General features: G+C 31.2%; 3 protein-coding genes across 4 annotated transcripts in view; 1 reads left to right on the top strand and 2 right to left on the bottom strand.

The window, feature by feature from the left end:
* LOC103312234 (hypothetical protein) overlaps positions 1 to 25,712 on the bottom strand; it is a 77,216-nt gene that overhangs the window by 34,492 nt on the left and 17,012 nt on the right. The gene's annotated exons all lie outside the window — the stretch shown is intronic.
* Positions 1 to 25,712, top strand: part of LOC100216358 (allatotropin I preprohormone) — a 37,652-nt gene that overhangs the window by 6,848 nt on the left and 5,092 nt on the right. The window contains exon 1 of one of the 2 annotated variants that reach the window (XM_008198808.3): positions 17,698 to 17,839. The exons of the other annotated variant lie outside the window; for it this stretch is intronic. The gene's annotated coding sequence lies outside the window, so the exon portion shown is untranslated. Of the gene's footprint in view, positions 1 to 17,697; positions 17,840 to 25,712 lie in introns of those variants that run through there. 2 annotated transcript variants of the gene reach the window in all.
* LOC107398470 (E3 ubiquitin-protein ligase siah-1) lies at positions 10,459 to 15,387 on the bottom strand. Its single transcript, XM_015982627.2, has 3 exons — positions 14,976 to 15,387; positions 10,950 to 11,255; positions 10,459 to 10,905 (listed from the first exon to the last, which is right to left on the bottom strand). Exons 1-3 carry the CDS (start codon positions 14,982 to 14,984, stop codon positions 10,489 to 10,491), a joined length of 732 nt encoding a protein of 243 aa, XP_015838113.1. The 5' UTR covers positions 14,985 to 15,387; the 3' UTR covers positions 10,459 to 10,488.

Here is a 25,712-nt window from a genome sequence, read left to right as displayed (position 1 = left end):
AAAATTCATAAAAAAAAAACTAAAAGTCGTAGAGCATTGCGGTTTGTTCGATTGAATTCTACGGCTCATTTTACATATTATATCGATTTTTTACAAGAATTAAAAATTTAAAATTTTTTGCCTAAATTTAGGGTAGCCATTTGTCATAGTGAAAAATTTTATTCATTACAAAAATTCATAACTCGAAAACTAAAAGTCGTAGAGCAGTGCGGTTTGTTCCATTGGATTCAGCGGCTTTTTTTCTCTATTATACTAATTTTTCACGCAATTTAAAATTTTCAATTTTTTTGCTCAAATTTCCTGAGTACTTTCAAGAGGTGAAAAAAAAATTTTTTTTTTTAACTAACTCTAGGAAATTTTTATGGACTCCTACATGTCTTAACAACCCACAAAAGTTGTTAAAAGTCTACAAAAAGTCCAAATGTTCGATTTTTTGATGTTTGATTTTTTCAATTTTCGTCGCAGTTTTTGTCGATTTTGGGTACCCGGAACATTTCTCGAGCAATAGCTCCGGAACTATTAGAGATAACCCTATGAAGTGTATTATCGTTGGAAAGCTCTTTAAATTATCTATTTTTTTCAAAAAAGATTATTGTTCTCCGACTAATAGTTTTCGAGCAAATTGCTGCTAAATGCAAAAATTGGTAAAATTTTAAAAAATTCATAACTAAAAAACTATTGGGAATTTGGCAATTTTCTTGATGCCAATCGATTCCCCGGATCATTTTGCATGGGTATGGATCAAAACAGTTCCACTTTTTACAATAGTTTAGCCGTAAATGAGAAAATAAAAAAAATTAAAAAAAAGTTAACACCCCCCCCTTAAAATCGGTCAATTTTTAAAGTGTCTCAAAATCAAATGAAACCTATTCTATCTTATAGATTTTGATCTGCTCTTTACGATGGAACAAACCGTTTTCTTCTAGCTCTTTTAGTTTGGCCGTAATCGGCGTTTGAAAATTGAAAAATTTTTTGCGAGATATCGCCTTGAGTCCTATGCCATTTTGTAGAGTTTTTTATTCCGGTTATCCTCCATTTTTCCGTTTCTCGATATCTTTAATAGTTTCGCCGTAATTGGCGATTGAAAATTGAAAAAAAGTGAAAATGGAAACCTTTTTTTGCGTTTTTCTCGGAAACTGTAAGACTTAGAGCAACGAACAAAAAACCATCTGATAGCGCTTAATTTTATCTATTTTTTCGACCAAACCCGGAGCCGCTCCGGGCAACGGTTCCGGCTACAGAGGCGATCAAAGTTTTTCACTAAAAAAATTCATAAAAAAAAAACTAAAAGTCGTAGAGCATTGCGGTTTGTTCGATTGAATTCTACGGCTCATTTTACATATTATATCGATTTTTTACAAGAATTAAAAATTTAAAATTTTTTGCCTAAATTTAGGGTAGCCATTTGTCATAGTGAAAAATTTTATTCATTACAAAAATTCATAACTCGAAAACTAAAAGTCGTAGAGCAGTGCGGTTTGTTCCATTGGATTCAGCGGCTTTTTTTCTCTATTATACTAATTTTTCACGCAATTTAAAATTTTCAATTTTTTTGCTCAAATTTCCTGAGTACCTTCAAGAGGTGAAAAAAAAAATTTTTTTTTAACTAACTCTAGGAAATTTTTATGGACTCCTACATGTCTTAACAACCCACAAAAGTTGTTAAAAGTCTACAAAAAGTCCAAATGTTCGATTTTTTGATGTTTGATTTTTTCAATTTTCGTCGCAGTTTTTGTCGATTTTGGGTACCCGGAACATTTCTCGAGCAATAGCTCCGGAACTATTAGAGATAACCCTATGAAGTGTATTATCGTTGGAAAGCTCTTTAAATTATCTATTTTTTTCAAAAAAGATTATTGTTCTCCGACTAATAGTTTTCGAGCAAATTGCTGCTAAATGCAAAAATTGGTAAAATTTTAAAAAATTCATAACTAAAAAACTATTGGGAATTTGGCAATTTTCTTGATGCCAATCGATTCCCCGGATCATTTTGCATAGGTATGGATCAAAACAGTTCCACTTTTTACAATAGTTTAGCCGTAAATGAGAAAATAAAAAAAATTTAAAAAAAGTTAACACCCCCCCCTTAAAATCGGTCAATTTTTAAAGTGTCTCAAAATCAAATGAAACCTATTCTATCTTATAGATTTTGATCTGCTCTTTACGATGGAACAAACCGTTTTCTTCTAGCTCTTTTAGTTTGGCCGTAATCGGCGTTTGAAAATTGAAAAATTTTTTGCGAGATATCGCCTTGAGTCCTATGCCATTTTGTAGAGTTTTTTATTCCGGTTATCCTCCATTTTTCCGTTTCTCGATATCTTTAATAGTTTCGCCGTAATTGGCGATTGAAAATTGAAAAAAAGTGAAAATGGAAACCTTTTTTTGCGTTTTTCTCGGAAACTGTAAGACTTAGAGCAACGAACAAAAAACCATCTGATAGCGCTTAATTTTATCTATTTTTTCGACCAAACCCGGAGCCGCTCCGGGCAACGGTTCCGGCTACAGAGGCGATCAAAGTTTTTCACTAAAAAAATTCATAAAAAAAAAACTAAAAGTCGTAGAGCATTGCGGTTTGTTCGATTGAATTCTACGGCTCATTTTACATATTATATCGATTTTTTACAAGAATTAAAAATTTAAAATTTTTTGCCTAAATTTAGGGTAGCCATTTGTCATAGTGAAAAATTTTATTCATTACAAAAATTCATAACTCGAAAACTAAAAGTCGTAGAGCAGTGCGGTTTGTTCCATTGGATTCAGCGGCTTTTTTTCTCTATTATACTAATTTTTCACGCAATTTAAAATTTTCAATTTTTTTGCTCAAATTTCCTGAGTACTTTCAAGAGGTGAAAAAAAAATTTTTTTTTTTTAACTAACTCTAGGAAATTTTTATGGACTCCTACATGTCTTAACAACCCACAAAAGTTGTTAAAAGTCTACAAAAAGTCCAAATGTTCGATTTTTTGATGTTTGATTTTTTCAATTTTCGTCGCAGTTTTTGTCGATTTTGGGTACCCGGAACATTTCTCGAGCAATAGCTCCGGAACTATTAGAGATAACCCTATGAAGTGTATTATCGTTGGAAAGCTCTTTAAATTATCTATTTTTTTCAAAAAAGATTATTGTTCTCCGACTAATAGTTTTCGAGCAAATTGCTGCTAAATGCAAAAATTGGTAAAATTTTAAAAAATTCATAACTAAAAAACTATTGGGAATTTGGCAATTTTCTTGATGCCAATCGATTCCCCGGATCATTTTGCATAGGTATGGATCAAAACAGTTCCACTTTTTACAATAGTTTAGCCGTAAATGAGAAAATAAAAAAAATTAAAAAAAAGTTAACACCCCCCCCTTAAAATCGGTCAATTTTTAAAGTGTCTCAAAATCAAATGAAACCTATTCTATCTTATAGATTTTGATCTGCTCTTTACGATGGAACAAACCGTTTTCTTCTAGCTCTTTTAGTTTGGCCGTAATCGGCGTTTGAAAATTGAAAAATTTTTTGCGAGATATCGCCTTGAGTCCTATGCCATTTTGTAGAGTTTTTTATTCCGGTTATCCTCCATTTTTCCGTTTCTCGATATCTTTAATAGTTTCGCCGTAATTGGCGATTGAAAATTGAAAAAAAGTGAAAATGGAAACCTTTTTTTGCGTTTTTCTCGGAAACTGTAAGACTTAGAGCAACGAACAAAAAACCATCTGATAGCGCTTAATTTTATCTATTTTTTCGACCAAACCGGGAGCCGCTCCGGGCAACGGTTCCGGCTACAGAGGCGATCAAAGTTTTTCACTAAAAAAATTCATAAAAAAAAAACTAAAAGTCGTAGAGCATTGCGGTTTGTTCGATTGAATTCTACGGCTCATTTTACATATTATATCGATTTTTTACAAGAATTAAAAATTTAAAATTTTTTGCCTAAATTTAGGGTAGCCATTTGTCATAGTGAAAAATTTTATTCATTAAAAAAATTCATAACTCGAAAACTAAAAGTCGTAGAGCAGTGCGGTTTGTTCCATTGGATTCAGCGGCTTTTTTTCTCTATTATACTAATTTTTCACGCAATTTAAAATTTTCAATTTTTTTGCTCAAATTTCCTGAGTACCTTCAAGAGGTGAAAAAAAAATTTTTTTTTTTAACTAACTCTAGGAAATTTTTATGGACTCCTACATGTCTTAACAACCCACAAAAGTTGTTAAAAGTCTACAAAAAGTCCAAATGTTCGATTTTTTGATGTTTGATTTTTTCAATTTTCGTCGCAGTTTTTGTCGATTTTGGGTACCCGGAACATTTCTCGAGCAATAGCTCCGGAACTATTAGAGATAACCCTATGAAGTGTATTATCGTTGGAAAGCTCTTTAAATTATCTATTTTTTTCAAAAAAGATTATTGTTCTCCGACTAATAGTTTTCGAGCAAATTGCTGCTAAATGCAAAAATTGGTAAAATTTTAAAAAATTCATAACTAAAAAACTATTGGGAATTTGGCAATTTTCTTGATGCCAATCGATTCCCCGGATCATTTTGCATAGGTATGGATCAAAACAGTTCCACTTTTTACAATAGTTTAGCCGTAAATGAGAAAATAAAAAAAATTAAAAAAAAGTTAACACCCCCCCCTTAAAATCGGTCAATTTTTAAAGTGTCTCAAAATCAAATGAAACCTATTCTATCTTATAGATTTTGATCTGCTCTTTACGATGGAACAAACCGTTTTCTTCTAGCTCTTTTAGTTTGGCCGTAATCGGCGTTTGAAAATTGAAAAATTTTTTGCGAGATATCGCCTTGAGTCCTATGCCATTTTGTAGAGTTTTTTATTCCGGTTATCCTCCATTTTTCCGTTTCTCGATATCTTTAATAGTTTCGCCGTAATTGGCGATTGAAAATTGAAAAAAAGTGAAAATGGAAACCTTTTTTTGCGTTTTTCTCGGAAACTGTAAGACTTAGAGCAACGAACAAAAAACCATCTGATAGCGCTTAATTTTATCTATTTTTTCGACCAAACCCGGAGCCGCTCCGGGCAACGGTTCCGGCTACAGAGGCGATCAAAGTTTTTCACTAAAAAAATTCATAAAAAAAAAACTAAAAGTCGTAGAGCATTGCGGTTTGTTCGATTGAATTCTACGGCTCATTTTACATATTATATCGATTTTTTACAAGAATTAAAAATTTAAAATTTTTTGCCTAAATTTAGGGTAGCCATTTGTCATAGTGAAAAATTTTATTCATTACAAAAATTCATAACTCGAAAACTAAAAGTCGTAGAGCAGTGCGGTTTGTTCCATTGGATTCAGCGGCTTTTTTTCTCTATTATACTAATTTTTCACGCAATTTAAAATTTTCAATTTTTTTGCTCAAATTTCCTGAGTACTTTCAAGAGGTGAAAAAAAAATTTTTTTTTTTTAACTAACTCTAGGAAATTTTTATGGACTCCTACATGTCTTAACAACCCACAAAAGTTGTTAAAAGTCTACAAAAAGTCCAAATGTTCGATTTTTTGATGTTTGATTTTTTCAATTTTCGTCGCAGTTTTTGTCGATTTTGGGTACCCGGAACATTTCTCGAGCAATAGCTCCGGAACTATTAGAGATAACCCTATGAAGTGTATTATCGTTGGAAAGCTCTTTAAATTATCTATTTTTTTCAAAAAAGATTATTGTTCTCCGACTAATAGTTTTCGAGCAAATTGCTGCTAAATGCAAAAATTGGTAAAATTTTAAAAAATTCATAACTAAAAAACTATTGGGAATTTGGCAATTTTCTTGATGCCAATCGATTCCCCGGATCATTTTGCATAGGTATGGATCAAAACAGTTCCACTTTTTACAATAGTTTAGCCGTAAATGAGAAAATAAAAAAAATTAAAAAAAAGTTAACACCCCCCCCTTAAAATCGGTCAATTTTTAAAGTGTCTCAAAATCAAATGAAACCTATTCTATCTTATAGATTTTGATCTGCTCTTTACGATGGAACAAACCGTTTTCTTCTAGCTCTTTTAGTTTGGCCGTAATCGGCGTTTGAAAATTGAAAAATTTTTTGCGAGATATCGCCTTGAGTCCTATGCCATTTTGTAGAGTTTTTTATTCCGGTTATCCTCCATTTTTCCGTTTCTCGGTATCTTTAATAGTTTCGCCGTAATTGGCGATTGAAAATTGAAAAAAAGTGAAAATGGAAACCTTTTTTTGCGTTTTTCTCGGAAACTGTAAGACTTAGAGCAACGAACAAAAAACCATCTGATAGCGCTTAATTTTATCTATTTTTTCGACCAAACCCGGAGCCGCTCCGGGCAACGGTTCCGGCTACAGAGGCGATCAAAGTTTTTCACTAAAAAAATTCATAAAAAAAAAACTAAAAGTCGTAGAGCATTGCGGTTTGTTCGATTGAATTCTACGGCTCATTTTACATATTATATCGATTTTTTACAAGAATTAAAAATTTAAAATTTTTTGCCTAAATTTAGGGTAGCCATTTGTCATAGTGAAAAATTTTATTCATTACAAAAATTCATAACTCGAAAACTAAAAGTCGTAGAGCAGTGCGGTTTGTTCCATTGGATTCAGCGGCTTTTTTTCTCTATTATACTAATTTTTCACGCAATTTAAAATTTTCAATTTTTTTGCTCAAATTTCCTGAGTACTTTCAAGAGGTGAAAAAAAAATTTTTTTTTTTAACTAACTCTAGGAAATTTTTATGGACTCCTACATGTCTTAACAACCCACAAAAGTTGTTAAAAGTCTACAAAAAGTCCAAATGTTCGATTTTTTGATGTTTGATTTTTTCAATTTTCGTCGCAGTTTTTGTCGATTTTGGGTACCCGGAACATTTCTCGAGCAATAGCTCCGGAACTATTAGAGATAACCCTATGAAGTGTATTATCGTTGGAAAGCTCTTTAAATTATCTATTTTTTTCAAAAAAGATTATTGTTCTCCGACTAATAGTTTTCGAGCAAATTGCTGCTAAATGCAAAAATTGGTAAAATTTTAAAAAATTCATAACTAAAAAACTATTGGGAATTTGGCAATTTTCTTGATGCCAATCGATTCCCCGGATCATTTTGCATAGGTATGGATCAAAACAGTTCCACTTTTTACAATAGTTTAGCCGTAAATGAGAAAATAAAAAAAATTAAAAAAAAGTTAACACCCCCCCCTTAAAATCGGTCAATTTTTAAAGTGTCTCAAAATCAAATGAAACCTATTCTATCTTATAGATTTTGATCTGCTCTTTACGATGGAACAAACCGTTTTCTTCTAGCTCTTTTAGTTTGGCCGTAATCGGCGTTTGAAAATTGAAAAATTTTTTGCGAGATATCGCCTTGAGTCCTATGCCATTTTGTAGAGTTTTTTATTCCGGTTATCCTCCATTTTTCCGTTTCTCGATATCTTTAATAGTTTCGCCGTAATTGGCGATTGAAAATTGAAAAAAAGTGAAAATGGAAACCTTTTTTTGCGTTTTTCTCGGAAACTGTAAGACTTAGAGCAACGAACAAAAAACCATCTGATAGCGCTTAATTTTATCTATTTTTTCGACCAAACCCGGAGCCGCTCCGGGCAACGGTTCCGGCTACAGAGGCGATCAAAGTTTTTCACTAAAAAAATTCATAAAAAAAAAACTAAAAGTCGTAGAGCATTGCGGTTTGTTCGATTGAATTCTACGGCTCATTTTACATATTATATCGATTTTTTACAAGAATTAAAAATTTAAAATTTTTTGCCTAAATTTAGGGTAGCCATTTGTCATAGTGAAAAATTTTATTCATTACAAAAATTCATAACTCGAAAACTAAAAGTCGTAGAGCAGTGCGGTTTGTTCCATTGGATTCAGCGGCTTTTTTTCTCTATTATACTAATTTTTCACGCAATTTAAAATTTTCAATTTTTTTGCTCAAATTTCCTGAGTACCTTCAAGAGGTGAAAAAAAAATTTTTTTTTAACTAACTCTAGGAAATTTTTATGGACTCCTACATGTCTTAACAACCCACAAAAGTTGTTAAAAGTCTACAAAAAGTCCAAATGTTCGATTTTTTGATGTTTGATTTTTTCAATTTTCGTCGCAGTTTTTGTCGATTTTGGGTACCCGGAACATTTCTCGAGCAATAGCTCCGAAACTATTAGAGATAACCCTATGAAGTGTATTATCGTTGGAAAGCTCTTTAAATTATCTATTTTTTTCAAAAAAGATTATTGTTCTCCGACTAATAGTTTTCGAGCAAATTGCTGCTAAATGCAAAAATTGGTAAAATTTTAAAAAATTCATAACTAAAAAACTATTGGGAATTTGGCAATTTTCTTGATGCCAATCGATTCCCCGGATCATTTTGCATAGGTATGGATCAAAACAGTTCCACTTTTTACAATAGTTTAGCCGTAAATGAGAAAATAAAAAAAATTTAAAAAAAGTTAACACCCCCCCCTTAAAATCGGTCAATTTTTAAAGTGTCTCAAAATCAAATGAAACCTATTCTATCTTATAGATTTTGATCTGCTCTTTACGATGGAACAAACCGTTTTCTTCTAGCTCTTTTAGTTTGGCCGTAATCGGCGTTTGAAAATTGAAAAATTTTTTGCGAGATATCGCCTTGAGTCCTATGCCATTTTGTAGAGTTTTTTATTCCGGTTATCCTCCATTTTTCCGTTTCTCGATATCTTTAATAGTTTCGCCGTAATTGGCGATTGAAAATTGAAAAAAAGTGAAAATGGAAACCTTTTTTTGCGTTTTTCTCGGAAACTGTAAGACTTAGAGCAACGAACAAAAAACCATCTGATAGCGCTTAATTTTATCTATTTTTTCGACCAAACCCGGAGCCGCTCCGGGCAACGGTTCCGGCTACAGAGGCGATCAAAGTTTTTCACTAAAAAAATTCATAAAAAAAAAACTAAAAGTCGTAGAGCATTGCGGTTTGTTCGATTGAATTCTACGGCTCATTTTACATATTATATCGATTTTTTACAAGAATTAAAAATTTAAAATTTTTTGCCTAAATTTAGGGTAGCCATTTGTCATAGTGAAAAATTTTATTCATTAAAAAAATTCATAACTCGAAAACTAAAAGTCGTAGAGCAGTGCGGTTTGTTCCATTGGATTCAGCGGCTTTTTTTCTCTATTATACTAATTTTTCACGCAATTTAAAATTTTCATTTTTTTTGCTCAAACTTCCTGAGTACCTTCAAGAGGTGAAAAAAATATTTTTTTTTAAGTAACTCCAGCAAATTTTTATGGACTTCTACATGTCTTAACAACCCACAAAAGTTGTTAAAAGTCCACAAAAAGTCCAAATGTTCGATTTTTTGATGTTTGATTTTTTCAATTTTCGTCGCAGTTTTTGTCGATTTTGGGTACCCGGAACATTTAGCGAGCAATAGCTCCGGAACTATTAGAGATAACCCCATGAAGTGTATTATCGTTGAAAAGCTCTTTAAATTATCTATTTTTTTCAAAAAAGATTATTGTTCTCCGACTAATAGTTTTCGAGCAAATTGCTGCTAAATGCAAAAATTGGTAAAATTTTAAAAAATTCATAACTAAAAAACTATTGGGAATTTGGCAATTTTCTTGATGCCAATCGATTCCCCGGATCATTTTGCATAGGTATGGATCAAAACAGTTCCACTTTTTACAATAGTTTAGCCGTAAATGAGAAAATAAAAAAAATTAAAAAAAAGTTAACACCCCCCCCTTAAAATCGGTCAATTTTTAAAGTGTCTCAAAATCAAATGAAACCTATTCTATCTTATAGGTTTTGATGTGCTCTTTACGATGGAACAAACCGTTTTCTCCTAGCTCTTTTAGTTTGGCCGTAATCGGCGTTTGAAAATTGAAAAATTTTTTGCGAGATATCGCCTTGAGTCCTATGCCATTTTGTAGAGTTTTTTATTCCGGTTATCCTCCATTTTTCCGTTTCTCGATATCTTTAATAGTTTCGCCGTAATTGGCGATTGAAAATTGAAAAAAAGTGAAAATGGAAACCTTTTTTTGCGTTTTTCTCGGAAACTGTAAGACTTAGAGCAACGAACAAAAAACCATCTGATAGCGCTTAATTTTATCTATTTTTTCGACCAAACCCGGAGCCGCTCCGGGCAACGGTTCCGGCTACAGAGGCGATCAAAGTTTTTCACTAAAAAAATTCATAAAAAAAAACTAAAAGTCGTAGAGCATTGCGGTTTGTTCGATTGAATTCTACGGCTCATTTTACATATTATATCGATTTTTTACAAGAATTAAAAATTTAAAATTTTTTGCCTAAATTTAGGGTAGCCATGTGTCATGGTGAAAAATTTTATTCATTAAAAAAATTCATAACTCGAAAACTAAAAGTCGTAGAGCAATGCGGTTGGTTCCATTGGATTCAGCGGTTCATCTTCTGTATTATACCAACTTTTCACGAGATTTAAAATTTTGAATTTTTTTGCTCAAATGTTAATGGTCGTCAAAATTTTTTGCTCACTAAACTTAACGGGTGATTTAAAATTCAAAACACGACATTATTTATTTCATTTTAAATACATTTCAGCATTGATTTGTTCATATTTTATATTCTTCGCCTTAACATTCTTCTTGATCCTGAAATAAACTGTTACCTTCCCCTCTCCATTCATGAAACTCTTAATCTGATCGAACGTCATAACGACACACCTTCCGGCTTCGTAAATTTTATTCGCGTCTAAAGCATCCGTGTAACACAATTCGGTTACCGCAAATTTCCGTACTTCATTACTGCTCACAACCAGCTCGTAACAGTAAGTTAGTGCTTCTTTCTGCGGCCCTACGTATTGACACAACCAATACGCCGCCTTCTCCTCACTCAAAAGTCGGTGTTTGAACCAGAAAAGCTGCTTTCGCTTTCGAATCAATTGCAAATCGTACGAGTCCTGGTCCAGGATCAGCGACATTTCTATAACGTTTTGGTCCTGAGAATTAAGTGAAAAGAATTGTCGGTTTATTCCTGGCATACTTTCATGTAGGTTCTTTCCCGGTGCTCCTTCTTGAAGTGGTTCATGATGTCCTCGTGATAGCCTTTCCAGTTACAGGACCATCCCGCAAATATTTTCCCCTCGCATTTGTACCAACGAAAGTGGCATTCCAGCTCATGCCTTTTGAGCTCATCTTCAGGGAAGCGTTCCTTGCAACCGCGGTATTTGTATTTACAGTTGTTAAAAGGGACGTCAAAGCTACCAAAAGACCGTAATATCTTTCTCCTTGCCTTTGGCTCAGTTTTGACGAAATGATTCTTGCTTTGTAAACGTAATGAACGCCTTATCTGGAAAAAGCACGAGAATAAATATTGAAGTTGCTTGTTTTAATAAGGCGTAAAGCTGGGTAATAATTTGCTAAATTAGAAGGGTTGCCTTTATTGCTGCTCTGGGACTTTGCGGAGATCGGTCCAGCTATTGACGCCTTCTTTCATTTACTTCAAGGATTCAAAAAATACTGTTACTTCTTTTGTGATGGAATTTAGTTGATTTGAGAAAAAAAACAGTCTTTAGAAATTACTAAAAGTATATTTTTACTACACATCTCAAAAACTAATAAACGCACAATTATACAGTGAAAATTTCAGAAACAGATCGCTTTTTGTTTTTTCTTGCCCATCATTTGGTGGATATAGTTTTGTTCATCTGTTGTCAAAACTGCACAGCCACCTCCAATTTTTTTTCAAATGTTACGGTATGTCAATTGTCACCTCATGCAAGGAATACAACGCACTCTTTGTTTTCGCAATATTTTCAAAGCCTACCCAATAAAAAAATTAAAACCAGTTTTTATAAGTCAAAATTAGGTAAATCTCACTAGAAATGTTGCAAAATGTTAGGAATTTATGCTACTATCGTTATGTTATTTCCAGGAGAGGAACGGTGTCCGTTTTGAACAATTGTATTAAATAATGTTCAACTTATAACATTGGTTTTTATTTTTTTGTCACGTAGGCTTTGAAAAAATTCAAAAAACAAATAGTGCGTTGTATTGCTTGCGAAAAGGGCTTTCATACGAGGGGTCACTTGACATAACATGACATTTGAAAAAAAGGTTAGAGGTGGCTGTGCATTTCTGACAACAGATAAACAAAAACCATGTGCACCAAATAGTAGGCAAGGAAAACCTGTTTCGTTATAAATTTTATTCCAGTTAAAAATGCCAAGCTGTATACTTTACATTTTTCCCTATATTTATGTTTTTTTTTTAATTTTTTCTACAACTCCTTGTAATAATTAAAATTATCTAATTAATGAAAATTGTTGTTTCTTGTGTTAACTGAGAACAAGCGATGGTTAGTGTCGCTAGTCCCAAGAATAATTAATTGAGTAAAAATTAAAAATTCCATAAACGTAATTTGGTGCTTGCAATTTTTTTTTAGAAAGGATTGAAAAAAATACTGTTATTTCTTTTGTGATGAAGTTGAGTAAATTTAAGAAAAATCAAAAATTCGTAATTTTATCATACAAAAAAGATCACATCACTTTCTACAGGGTTAGCCTACTAAAAGTATATTTTTACTACACATCTCAAAAACTAATAAACGTACAATTATACAGTGTAAAAATTTCATAAATAAGTCGCTTTTTGTTTTTTCTTGCCCATCATTTGGTGGATATAGTTTTTGTTTTTTTTTCTATCACGTAGGCTTTGAAAAAAATTAAAAAACAAAGACTGCCTTGTATTGCTTACGAAAAGGGCTTACATATAAGGTGTTACTTGACATACCATTACATTTGAAAAAAAGAAGTTAGAGGTGGCTGTGCATTTCCGACAGCAGATAAACAAAAACCATATGCACCAAATAGTAGGCAAGGAAAAACAAAAATTGACCTGTTTCGGGAATTTTCACTAAAATCGCCTTAATCACAGTTATGGATTTTATTCCAGTTAAAAATTCCACGTTGTATACATTTTTTTCTATGTTTGTGATTTTTTTTTTCTACAATACCTTGTAAAATTGTTGTTTCGTGTGTTATTTGAGAACAAGCGATGTTTAAGAGTCGCTAGTCCCAAAAAATAATTATTTAAATAAAAATTAAAAATTCCATAAACGTAATTTGGTGCTTGCAATTTTTTTTGTAAAGGATTGAAAAAAACACTGTTATTTCTTTTGTCATGAAGTTAAGTGAATTTAAGAAAAAATCAAAAATTCGTAATTTTATCATGCAATTACGTCAGTGTTTAAAAAAACAGTGTTTAGAGATCACATCACTTTATACAGGGTTAGTCTACTAAAAGTATATTTTTACTAATAATCGCACAATTACATACTTTACGTTATTCTCGATGCCTGTGATTTTTTAAATTAACAAATAAAATAATTTAATTAGTGAATTAACAAATTACTATTATTAATTAAGTGAAAATTCAAATGTCATAATTTGGTGCTAACATAAATTTTTGCTCAAAAATCATCGTTATTGTAAAATTATTTCGATTATTATCTTCATATTTTTAATTTCATTAAAATTAATAAATTAAAAAAAAAATACATATACAGAGAAAAACCTTACGTATTTAATAGCAAACGCTGAATTTAGCTGCTTTAAACCACGAACTCTGATCTTTAACCCTTTTTGTAACTTGATATAAAATTACGATGATGTAAAAATTTTCAAACCCTTGTTAAACGCGATGCTTAATAAAATTTTAACACCCGTTTAATTTTATGTGTTCACATTTTGCGAATATTTGACACAATTGGATAAATCATTGTGGAAGTAATAATAGTTGTTCGATCTTATTCAGATTAAAGTGACAAACTTTACCATGTTGTAGGAGTGAATAATAACTCAAGTTTATCTATTTACATAAGTGATTTGAAACAATAGTTCAAGAGAACTCTCAGGATTAATATTACGTAGGTCAAACAGCACCTTATCCCTGTTAAGATCTTCGGAGTAAATATCTCAACAATTAAACGGTTGTTTTAGTGTGTCTATACTTTTATTTTGATCACTGAATTATTTATCACTTAAATAATGGAACTTTTGTCTCATTAATTAAAATTTTCGTGTTTTTCTTTATTTAAAAGACTGTTTGAAATAATATCGTAAAATTCATTTTGATGACAAATTATTTCAAACTAAAAAAAAGTTTCAGGACCGGTTTACAAAAAGCGAATTCATATTTGTTTCAGAATTATTATTAATTATTAGGTATATTAAAAATTTAACAATTATTTTGCAAATTCACAAACCGCACTAAAAATTAGATTAGCAATGGCTTATTGGCACAAAATTAAATTTATAATAAATTATTTGCCCACAAAATATAAATGTAAATTAAAACATAATTGCATTGATAATTTATTTGTTATCGAAAAACATATTTTCTGTGTTAATTAATGTTTCACATAAATAGATTTTTCACTCCAACCAGTTTATTGTTTTCCAATCCTCTTTCCTTATTAATAATTAATAAATTTATTGTCAGAGCCAAGTTATAACTTAGAGGAAAGCACCTTGAAACATGCAAGCTTTGTTCCATCACAAGCGGTAAATAATTTGCAAAAAAAACTAGAATTACGTTTAAAATTGCCATTAGATAATTATTCTCCCGTTCATTTTAACAAGAAAGGAGAATTCGACAAGAAATGTGATTTGGTCGTTTGAAAATGTTTCACAAAGAGTTAAATATTAGAAATTAAGGTGATGGTAGATTTGTTCTCTTGTAAAGCACGATAATTGCGTAACTTATTGTTCCAAACTTACTTGAACGCGCTTCAATACGGAGCAGATTTTTTAAACTTGGAGAGCAAGTTTGAAATGCTAAAATTTATCCAAGAGTTTGAAACATGTTTTTTCGACAAAATGAACGAAATTATTTCATCAATAGTTGATTTTTAAATAACAACAACATAAACAATTAATTCCCTCGTTTAATTTCCGAAATCAGTAAAGCGATCTATTCATAAAAATAAATAACTTTCAGTCATCGGTATTTAGCAATGTTATAACAGGAAAATTTAATTAAAAATGAATAGAAAAAATTAAATACCTACCTCTGACATTTCAGTTTCAGAAGACTGGACCACAACACTTACACTTGTAATCTGGAGTAATTTTGAAATTCATTACACGGGAGTTAAATGAGGCGCGATCGGTTTATTTCATGCCAAATTTACATAAAATAAGAAGTGAAACAACATGGGATTATTTTGTAGGCGTTTAATTGTTATAATAAGTGTCGATAAATAACCCATTCACCGATTAAGACGTCAATAATTTTGCAAATATCAACCAGTAATTAATAGGGAAGTTAAAAACTTTGTTTAGAAAAGTTTAAAAAATGTTTATCCTACTACAGGAAAAATATAAAAATATTTGGAAAACACTAATAAATTGAAACATGAAATTCTGAAAAAAAAACTACATTAAGAAAAGCAAAAAAATAAAAACTGATATATAAAAAAATAAAAAAACAGTAAGATTATAATTCTGTAGATCTAATAGTGACTGGAAGATAAGTGATAAATTAAAAAAATTGGAAAAGTGAAATTATAAGACATTAAAAAATTTAAGAAATGAATATAATATATGGGAAATTAGGAAACTAAAAAGCTGAAATATTAAGAATAAACTTAAAAACTATGAGATTAAAAGACATGATAGAAATAAAAAGTTTGCTAAAAGTTGAGTAACTTGAAAAAGTTAAAAGGAACACCCAATTTTTTGTTTTTGCTCTTCTAAGATCATTAAAATGTTTGAATAAAAACCCAATTCATTAAATTCAAATGCCCAAGTTCATAACTAAAAAGAAATAAAGATTTTTGACCAAATTTGATACATTTTTGAGGTGATTTTTATAATTTTATTGGTCATTTACTCATTCCTGGGACACCAATAAGCCGGTTTCAGGACCGGTCTTTGTCACAGAACGAGATTTCATCATAGATGCGAATAAAATGGTCGATTCTGCTTGGTTTTTGAAATAATTTGATTTTTTTTGACGAAAACACTTTTTTAATCTATTTCACAAAAAAGACTGAATTCTGAAAAATTAAGAGACTGAAAAACTGAAAAAACTATAGAACTGGAAAAGAGAAATACTTATAAATTAAAACATTACATTCTGAATAAAAAAACAATTCATTAAGAGACGGAAAAGTCAAAAAACTTGAATGCAAAAAACTAAGTAAAATTAAAATTCTGTAGATCTAATTGACTGAAAGAGTGATAATTAAAAAACTATGAAACTGCACAGTAAAAACGTTAACAAAATATGATAGTAAAAACAACGTGAAACTGAAAAATTGAGGAAATCAATAAAATGAAATAAAACCATGGAAAAATTAATAAACTAAAAAAATGAAATACTGGAAGCCTAAAAACAAAGAATCCAAAAATATAAAATAAAATAACTATCTTATTTAAAAAATTAGGAGAGTTAAACACAACTGTAGGATGTTTAAAACTTAATTTGGATACAAGTCAGTTTAGGAATTTAGAAAAAATAAAAAGTGTGTCAAATATTTCCATTTTTAACACAACAAAATTATTTTGAGTTTTAAGAAAAGCCCTAAAAATTAGGAAAGTTTCGTAATTTTTAATGTGAATTTGTCATGACCAGACGAGTTAAAAACCCTTATATCATTTTTCCAAAAAGTGCGTATTTTCTTCAGAAATTTTTATTAACCCACCTATTGAGAGCCACTGTGTGACTTATGGTAGTTTATTAGCAGTTAATTTTTTCATTAAACAAGAAGGAGATGGTGGCGCATGGACGTTTTAGGAATTTTTCAAAATTGTGGCTAAGATGTTCCTTTGTGTGGGAGGTTCGAATCCCGGTCCTGCCAAACACAGTTTTTGTTTTTTTTTTCGTAAAATTTTATAACAAAACACAAATTGAATAGAAGAATAACGTAATGGACCAATAAGTTAATTTACCTCTGCTGCTGTGTCAATAATATTAACATTAACGCAAATTTTTATAATTCTATTTCAGCGGTTCCCAAATTTTTTTGGGAAAACTATGCAACTAAATAAAAATGGTGTCATTTATTAGCAATTTAAACAAATCAGATTTACTTCTAGTGTGAAAAAACCTGGTTAGGGTATTTCCCCAAGACGCAGTAGTAATTAGGCCCAGCTTTGCGTTGGTATTTTTTCACTATTGGAATCCACCCATATTATGCAAAGTTATTTGGCCCAAAGCCCTTTTAAATTGAAAAAGAATACTCGAGTCAAGTTTTCGCACAGCAATATGAATGCAAATGATAGAAATAAGCCGTGCACCAATCCAAATCAAAAGTTTACAAACAAGTACAATTTTTGCCTCATCAAAAAATGCCAAGCGAAAATGTTCCCATCGAATATCACTTAGATAATCCCTCGAGATGAACACCGTTTTGGCATTTTCTTCTATTCGGGCAATTTATTGAGGATTTGGCTCGCAATGCACGCGGATAAAATTGTTTTCAGCGATCAAATTATGGAATTATTTCTCGGCAAAGAGGCGGATGCTCGTCACGCGCCTCAAATGCAATGAGGCAATAATTTAATTAGCGCTTTAAAGGGGCGGTTTTCGTTTTTCGCGCGATAGACTTGAATTAATTTGAGGATTTCCGGTAAACACCATCCAATTAATCAATCGCTCGCTCGCTGGCTGGCGCGAAAGTGTTTGCGGAAAAAATCTTGTTGACGATTGCGAAGTTTATGACCAAGGGCAACTTACTCGGCTGCACTTATTTTTATTAGCCGGGTTAAGTGAGGAGGAATTATTTCAGCGTGTTCTTGTGTAGGTTGTTATAGTCACTCCTTCTGATTACTCCCCCTGAAAAAGGGGCGCATGACCAGCGCGCCTGAAAAGCCGTGCGAAAAGTTTTCATGCGGCACAACAGTTGCAAATCTGGCTAGCTAAAAAGAGGTAAGTTCGATGTGGCTCTCCTCTGTACACACCACAACACTCTGAAGATTTTTTCCAACGAAAACACAAACTAGAAACACAATACTTTCGTTCAATTTCCACAAAAAATACTTTTCGGTTTAAAATCCCTGGCTGATTGAAATGTTTCACGTTATTGCGATGTTTGCCCGACTATTAATAAATAGCGGAAGCGCTCCTGCTTTGACTTCAAAGTTTCAAATTTAGTAAAAAAATGATATTATTTTTCCTTTGGCTCGGAAACGAAATAAGACTTGATTTGAGTAAAGCAATATATTACAAACCGTTCGGATATTAAATCTCCGAAAAAATAAAAGCAAACACTTATCGGAGCTTTCCAACTTAGCTCAACTATCAATCCCCTTTGGCCTCGTTGCACAAAATTTACATATCAGTACGAAAGTTCTTACATCATTCAAGCCACATACTCTATTTATCTTTCAAGCAATTGATGGAAATGTTTACCACGTTTCTTTTATTTGACTCAAGTAATTATTATTCTATTGATTGTGAAGTCTGTTTGCCTCCAACTATTAATAGTTGGAGTTTAATAACAGAGCAGGAAAAACACAAGCGTTAACGCTTGAATGGGATATTTAAACTCAAAATAATAATTATTAAAGTTATTAACAACCCACGCTTCAGTAAGGCAAAATCAATTGGAGTAATTGTTTGGATGAATAAAAACGAAGGAAACGGTGGGTGCATTGGTATTTGTTATATCTTTCGATCAAGTGCAGTCTCTTATTCTGTGGAGGGTGAGTTTTATACGTAATAAAGAAACATAAACATATTTATGTGGGCAAATATCAAGGGATTGTAAACACAAGTGGTGGAAATTTGAATGAGCAGTATGGTGAATAACCTGCTTCAGGCGATTTTTTTATTTGCTGAAGCAGCAGTAAGTAGATTCTATTCGGATTTTTTAACAGGGGGGTGACCGAATACTTTGTCCATCAAAATTAAAAAATAATAAAAAGGTAAGCTTTGGGCATCAAAAAAAAATCTTAAGGCTAGAATTGGGCAAAATAATAAAGTTTGTTAAACTTTTTATCTTTCTTATCATTTTTAAAAATTATAAACGTTAATTAAAATTTTTGTCTTCTGTTTTTATAGTAGGTACACACTTGCATCTTTTTGGTAGAAAATAATAAAAAATAATTATTTATTAATCATTATACAAGACGGTAACATTTAAGGATTTTTAAAATAATGGTGAATTTTATCGATAAAATTTACTCCATCCTCCATTATTTCGATTGAATTACCGAAAAACAGAACAAAACTGAACAGAAACAGAAAAACAACAATGGTTTCGATAGTTTTTGTTTTAATTTCTGAAATAATTACCATGAAAGCACTTAAGTTGTAATTTTTGAGAACTTTTTGGAAAATGGAAATAGATTATAGATCTGTTTTATTAACCATATAAAAATAAAATTTTAATTTTGCCTAAATCGACTTGGATCCTGATTTCTTTTAAATATCCTAAAGTTGTGCTTAAACTTATTAATTTAAAATAGAATATTTTTTCAATCTTCTTATTAGTATTTAGTTTAAGAAAACAAGCATTCAATCTTTTAATCACCCGATTTTTATGTTCCTTAATATTTCAGCATTTTAGTTTCTTAGTTTCCTCATATTTAATTAGTTTTTCAAGGTTTTATTACCGTTTTAGGTTCCAATTTTGTTAATGTTCTTAGTTTGTAGTTCAGTAATTTTTTTTATTTCTCACTTTTTCAGTCAACTACAGAATTTCAATCTCACAATGTTTTAGTTTTTTTTGTATTTCAGTTTTTCCGCTTCAAAGTTTTTTAGCTGTTCAGTCTCTTGGTGTGTTGGTTTTTTATTTAAAATATAGATGTTTTAATTTATTAGAATTTCCATTTTCCAATTGTATATTTTTTTCAGTTTCTTACTTTTTCAGTCACTATTAATTTTTTTGTGCTTCAGCTTCTTATTTTCTTAGCGCTAATAAAGTTTCTTGCGTAAAACTAGATTTACAAACCTTTGCAAAATCTACGGAGGACTATAACTTAGGAGGCGAAATGAGATAAAAAATCGAGACACAAAGAAATAGTACGGCGGTGTAAAAATGAGGGCACTTCGAGCGTTATACCGTCTCGGTGTCTAATCGTTTTAAATTAATTTAAATCCAACCAATTCACCAATAACTTGGAAAAAAATGCAGAAATATTGAGCTTTGCACTCTTAACAGACTGAGAAAAATTGATGACTAAAATTTTCATGAGAAACATGAAAAAAAAATTATTGAAAATTTAAAATTTGCGCATCGCCCCATATTTTTCAAGACGCTGCGAATACGGTTAAAGATACAAGAAAATTGTTGGGAAGAAATTTGTAGAGAATTAAATTTTCTTTAAAAAAGTCCGCGAGACCATGTCTCGATGATCAACGGTTTAGCCCCTAAAGACATTCAAAGATGCTGAAGCGAAAGATTTGTTTCATTTTACCGGTGCTCAAGTATCAGAACGTTAATTTTTACCTAAACTGTAGAAGATAGAAATTTCGTGTCGCGGACTTTTTTATAGGAAATTGAATTCTCTACAACCTTGTTCCCTACACTTTTTTTGTATCTTCAACCGTATTCCCAGCGTTTTGATAAATATGCGACGATGCGTAAAAAATTATCGCTTAGAATCATCAATTTGCGTTCCATCTTTTATTTTTGCGAACGCTGCGAATATGGTTCAAGATACAAAAAAAATGTAAAGAATAAAGTTGTAGAGAATTAAATTTTCTACAAAAAAGTCCGCGACACCATATTCTTCAACGGTTTAGGTATAAATCAACTTTACAATACCTGACCACCAGCAAAATGAAGCAAATCCGTCGCTTGAGCGTCTTTGAATGACTTTGGGGCCTAAATGGTTGGAGATAGAAACATGGTCCCGGTGACTTTTTTGTAGGAAATTTAATTCTCTACAACTTTCTTCCTTACGTTTTTCTTGTATCTGTAACCATATTCGCAGCGTTTTCAAAATAATGGGGTAGAGTGCAAATTGGTTAAAGTTTCAAAAATTTTTAAATACAGTTTACGATAAAATTTGAACATTATGTTTACGTCTTACTATTGGGAATTTAATGCTATATTTGTCTGTATTTTTTTGTTTGCTCTGTGTTAACCCTTATACAGATACAAGCATTTTTCTGAAAACTTAGACGGTAATGGAACAACTGCGCTCTCTGGCGGCACTAACGGAACTATCGATAACTGGAACGTTTCATTTGGTCGTTTTATATCCTAACCTTTAGGATAATTACAGAATTTTTCAGAAAAAAATGACTTATTTGCTCCCGTAGGAATTAAAAAAATTAACACCTAAAACTAATAACTGTTTCAAAAAAAAATTATAGCCGAAATAGCAGATTTTCTATTCTTTATCTGGGGTTTTGAGCAGTTGGAAAGGAGGAAAGAGGTGAAAATGTATCGTCCAGTGAGCTCGAGTGGACACCAGGTCTTAGTTCCAATCCCTGATCCAAATAATGTAAACATTCGAGTTTAATTTCTGCCGCGACTTCCCACTCGCTACTCAAATACAAAGTCGCTTTGTTGCGTGTGTTGGATCTTAGACTGGGAGGATTAAACTTCATCAAACGGCCGATTGTGTCACTGGCCGAAGTTTGCCTCCAAACAAAACTTTTGCAATTTTATTCGACTCGTTCTGTATTTGTGGCAATTGGACGCATTTGCGGCCACCGTAATACGGCAATTACGCACGTGGATGCGAATGTAAATCGCTTTGAAATGGAAAAATTCGGCGCATGGCTTCTAATGAATTTAAATCAGCATTAATTGCGACTATTATTACCGGAAAATCGACGCCGAGAAATTATGTGCCTTTAAATCTAACTGAATCCGAGTTTTAGACATGCACAACTTTTTTCGTCCAGCTAACACAATGTTTAAGCGATAAAGCTGCGAGTCTATTCAAATAAATGTGTGCCAACTGTTTGAATGGAGTTGAAGCTTAATTTATTCGCAACATTATTATCAACAATCTTTTTTACATAATCACCTAATGGACAAGCTGTGTATTTATTAATTTAATGTGTTTTCAACTTTGCTACATGCGTAGGTATTGCTCAACAACTTTTAACATAATAACAATTTGTTCTCAAGAGATCTGAGCTATCCAACAAAACAAGCTTTTGACGAAACTATGGTACATAAAAAGTTTAAATTGCTCACAATAGAAAGAATGTGTTGCAATTATAAGAAAACTACGCCAAAGTTTTTATTAACTCAGATTAGTGCAAACAAAATTTAAAATTGTTATACAGGATTATTCTTTTATAGGGCCTACATTAGAAATTATTTAACTTCTAATACGGCTACAGCTTTAAAATTTTGTACACGATCTAAATCGGCCATTTTGAGTTCAATTAAATTATTTTCAAAATGGCTACAAAAAATTGGCGCCAAGTTTGAAATTTTAAATAGTAACCACACATTTTTATTGCATATTTGAATTGACCTTCTCAAGCTGAGTAAAATTTACTCTAGTTGTTGGTACTTATCTGTCATAGTTTTTGACATATGTCAATTTTTTTGTAAAAATTTTCATTTGCAAGGATTTATCTAAGATATCACAGCCCTTGAAACCTTTGCGATAAGTGAATAATTTTCTTGCATTCAATAACCGAAGGTTTGAAAAGTTTTCTAGAATTGTCAAAATTGTCAACTGTCAAAATTCATGGCTAGTATGATTTTTTTCAAAATGGTTTTCAAAAAACTGCTATAACTCAGTTTTTTCAAATGGAACGACCCTATTTTCTTATCGGCAATCGAAATAATATCGATATTTATGGTGACTTTTATCAATACGTCCTACACCTATCTCTTACAGTTTTTGAAAAAAATCACAAAAAACGGATTTTATTTCAGAATTTTCATAGTTAATCAAGTAGACCTTGTAAAATCGTCAACAATTGTCAAACTTCAATATTTTATTTAGTTTTTAGCTTGTTTATTATCGAATAAGGAATAAAACAATAATATTTAATTATAGTTTATTATAACTTAGTGAATTATGTAAAGTAACTCAGTCAGTGTGCCATGGAATTTTGAATTTCTTCAATGAAAATGGTGATCAAATAGCACATTTCTTTTAATTAATAGCACAATTTTATGGTATTTTTCAAAAGTTTACGTGATTAAAAATGAAAAAAATAAGCCAAAATTCTGTTTTTTGCGATTATTTCAAAAACTGTAAGAGATAGATATAGAAGATGTTAATAAAAGTCTGCATAAAAATTTGTGTTCTTTTGATTGCCATTGAAAAAACAGGGTCATTTCATTTGAAAAAAACAGTTTTATAATCATTTTTTAATCATCATTTTCAAAAAATCATAGTAACCTTGCAATTTGACAGTTGACAATCTTGAGACTTGAGAAGACCCTCTAAACCTTTGGCTATCAAATGCAAAAAGAATTATTCACTTATTGTAAAGGGTTCAGGAGCTGCAATATTCTAAATGAACCTCTGCAAATGAAAAATTGTATAAAAAAATTGACATACGTCAAAAACTATGACAGATAAGTACTAACAACTAGGATACATTTTACTCATTTTCAAGAGGTAAATTTAAAAATGCAATAAAGATAGAGGTGGTTACTACTTAAAATTTCAAAATTAGCGCCAATTGCTCGTAGTTCTGGAAATTCAGCCATTTTGAAAACAATTTAGTTGAGCTCAAAATGGTCGATTTGGATTGTATACAAAATATTAAAGCTCAAGCTATATTAGAAGTTAAAAAATTTCTAATGTGAGGTGAAAAGGTGAAAAGAATCACCCTGTATAAATCTAATGTGCACCTTAAATCATTTGTATTTGAATTTTAATTACGGAGTTTAATATAATTAAATTATTATCGATTTGTTTTGTATGTTCTTTAATAGCTTTACGTCTTACATTCGTAATGAACTCAAAATTTAATTAAAGAAAAAAACAGTTATGTGAAGCTAATATTTATATCACACTGGAATTGGTTTTTACTGTGGAGTACTGGTAGTACAATTAAAATAATAATAACAAAAATTTGAAAATCTAAAAAAATATAGTGATTAACAAAAAATAAGACAAACACAAATAAAATGTGGTCAATTTAATTTTAATCTGGATGGTAGAGTGCGAATGGAAACCTTCCAATAAAAGATCGCCTTTTTGTAAAAATGTGGATTTCGACGTTGGACAGTGTTTTTGAGTGCAAGGCAATTGCTTGTGACTAAAGACAATTATTGTCCGTTTTCTTGCTAATGGAGCTCAGAGTCGGGATCTGTTCGCTTTCAGCACCTTAATACGATAACGATAATGCGAAACAAGATGGATGTGTCAAAGAGGAATTTGTGTAACGTGCAAGATGACAAATCCCTAAGGATTTTTTTAAGAAACTCGACTCGAGGGAAGTTGAAAAAATGTACAAAAAATTTGCATACCTATCTGAGTTTCATTTTAAATGTCAAGTGGGGCACATTTCCATTAAGATTAGAAACTCAAATCTATTCCACAAGAGAAAACTAGTCGGCCTTTGAAGCATTTGTTCAGTTTAGTGCATGTTTTCAAATCCTAAAATAACTTTGGTTTTATTACATTGTAAATAGTTACAGCGGAAATTACTCCAGCTAGAGTCAATTTTTTCTGCCAGCTTTTGCATCAATTTTATCGGAAATGCTTCACTACTAGAAATGAGTGATTTTTAGGTTTAACTTTAATCAAACAAAAAATAATAATTTATTCTGTAATAATAATAAATAAAATTTGATAAAACAGCTGGTCGTATTTGCAAAAATACCAAATAATCTTTTACATGCCTTTAATTAAGGGCAGGAAAGCAAGCCAATCAAATCCAATAATAAACAAATAACAATAACAAAATGTGTTTTTTTCGAAGCAGTGTTTATAGGCGAATCAGTTCCCTTTGATGCGGTGTTTGTTAAAATGGAATTACAAAGCGGTTTCCTGAATTAGTAATTGTTGTGTGTTTAAAAAAGGTCACCCACCAACGTAAAAAACTTCTATATTTAGAACTTTGAGCACACCAAAAGTGCTTATTGAAATTTCCCATTTGTGAACGGAAATAAAGACGTTCTTGGAGAGAAAATTATTTGGCTTGAACTCCATGTTAATAAAACTAGATTAAATATTCAAGGCTTGGCAGATAATTAAGCTGATTTTAATAAGCGTGCATGAAAACAGTATGTTGAAAGTTGGTCACATTTCGGTTAAACAGAAATATTTGCTCTACACTGTTAATTAATTAAGCGATTCTATAACCATTGGCTATTTTTATTGAGCTAAATGCGTGATAAACGAACTGACTACTGCTAATATTTGCAGATCAAATTATGTTGTATCGTGTTTTTGCATACTGAATGTAGGTTTAAATATTTTAAGCGACACAGTCTGTCAGTCACACATCAAGAAGCTTAAAAAACACAAAACTGAAGTGGAATTTTACATTCCAATTAAAATTCGCTAATGAACAACAATACGACTCCAATTGTTTTTTTCGTGGCCGAAAAAAAGAAAAATGGAAGTTACTTCATTACCTCTCATAATTTCCGTTCGGGCACCGGTTTACTGAAATTATACAGGGTGTCTCACCTAAAACTTTCAAGCCTGATATTTCAGATATTTGTCAATGGATTTTTGTAAAATTTAGAACGCAAATATTTTAGAAGGTAGGGATTACAATCCAATTAATGCAACAACTCAAGTCTTAAAATCGTAATTTTTACATGCCTTATTAAAGAGTTTAATCATTTAAGACTTATATAAAAAATTTATCGTCAATAAAAATACTGTAAGAAAAAACTCATCCTTGAAAAACG

This window comes from Tribolium castaneum, chromosome 1, assembly GCF_031307605.1.
Source record: "Tribolium castaneum strain GA2 chromosome 1, icTriCast1.1, whole genome shotgun sequence".
NCBI classification, from domain to species: domain Eukaryota; kingdom Metazoa; phylum Arthropoda; class Insecta; order Coleoptera; family Tenebrionidae; genus Tribolium; species Tribolium castaneum.
This window is presented reverse-complemented; position numbering and strand designations above follow the sequence as displayed.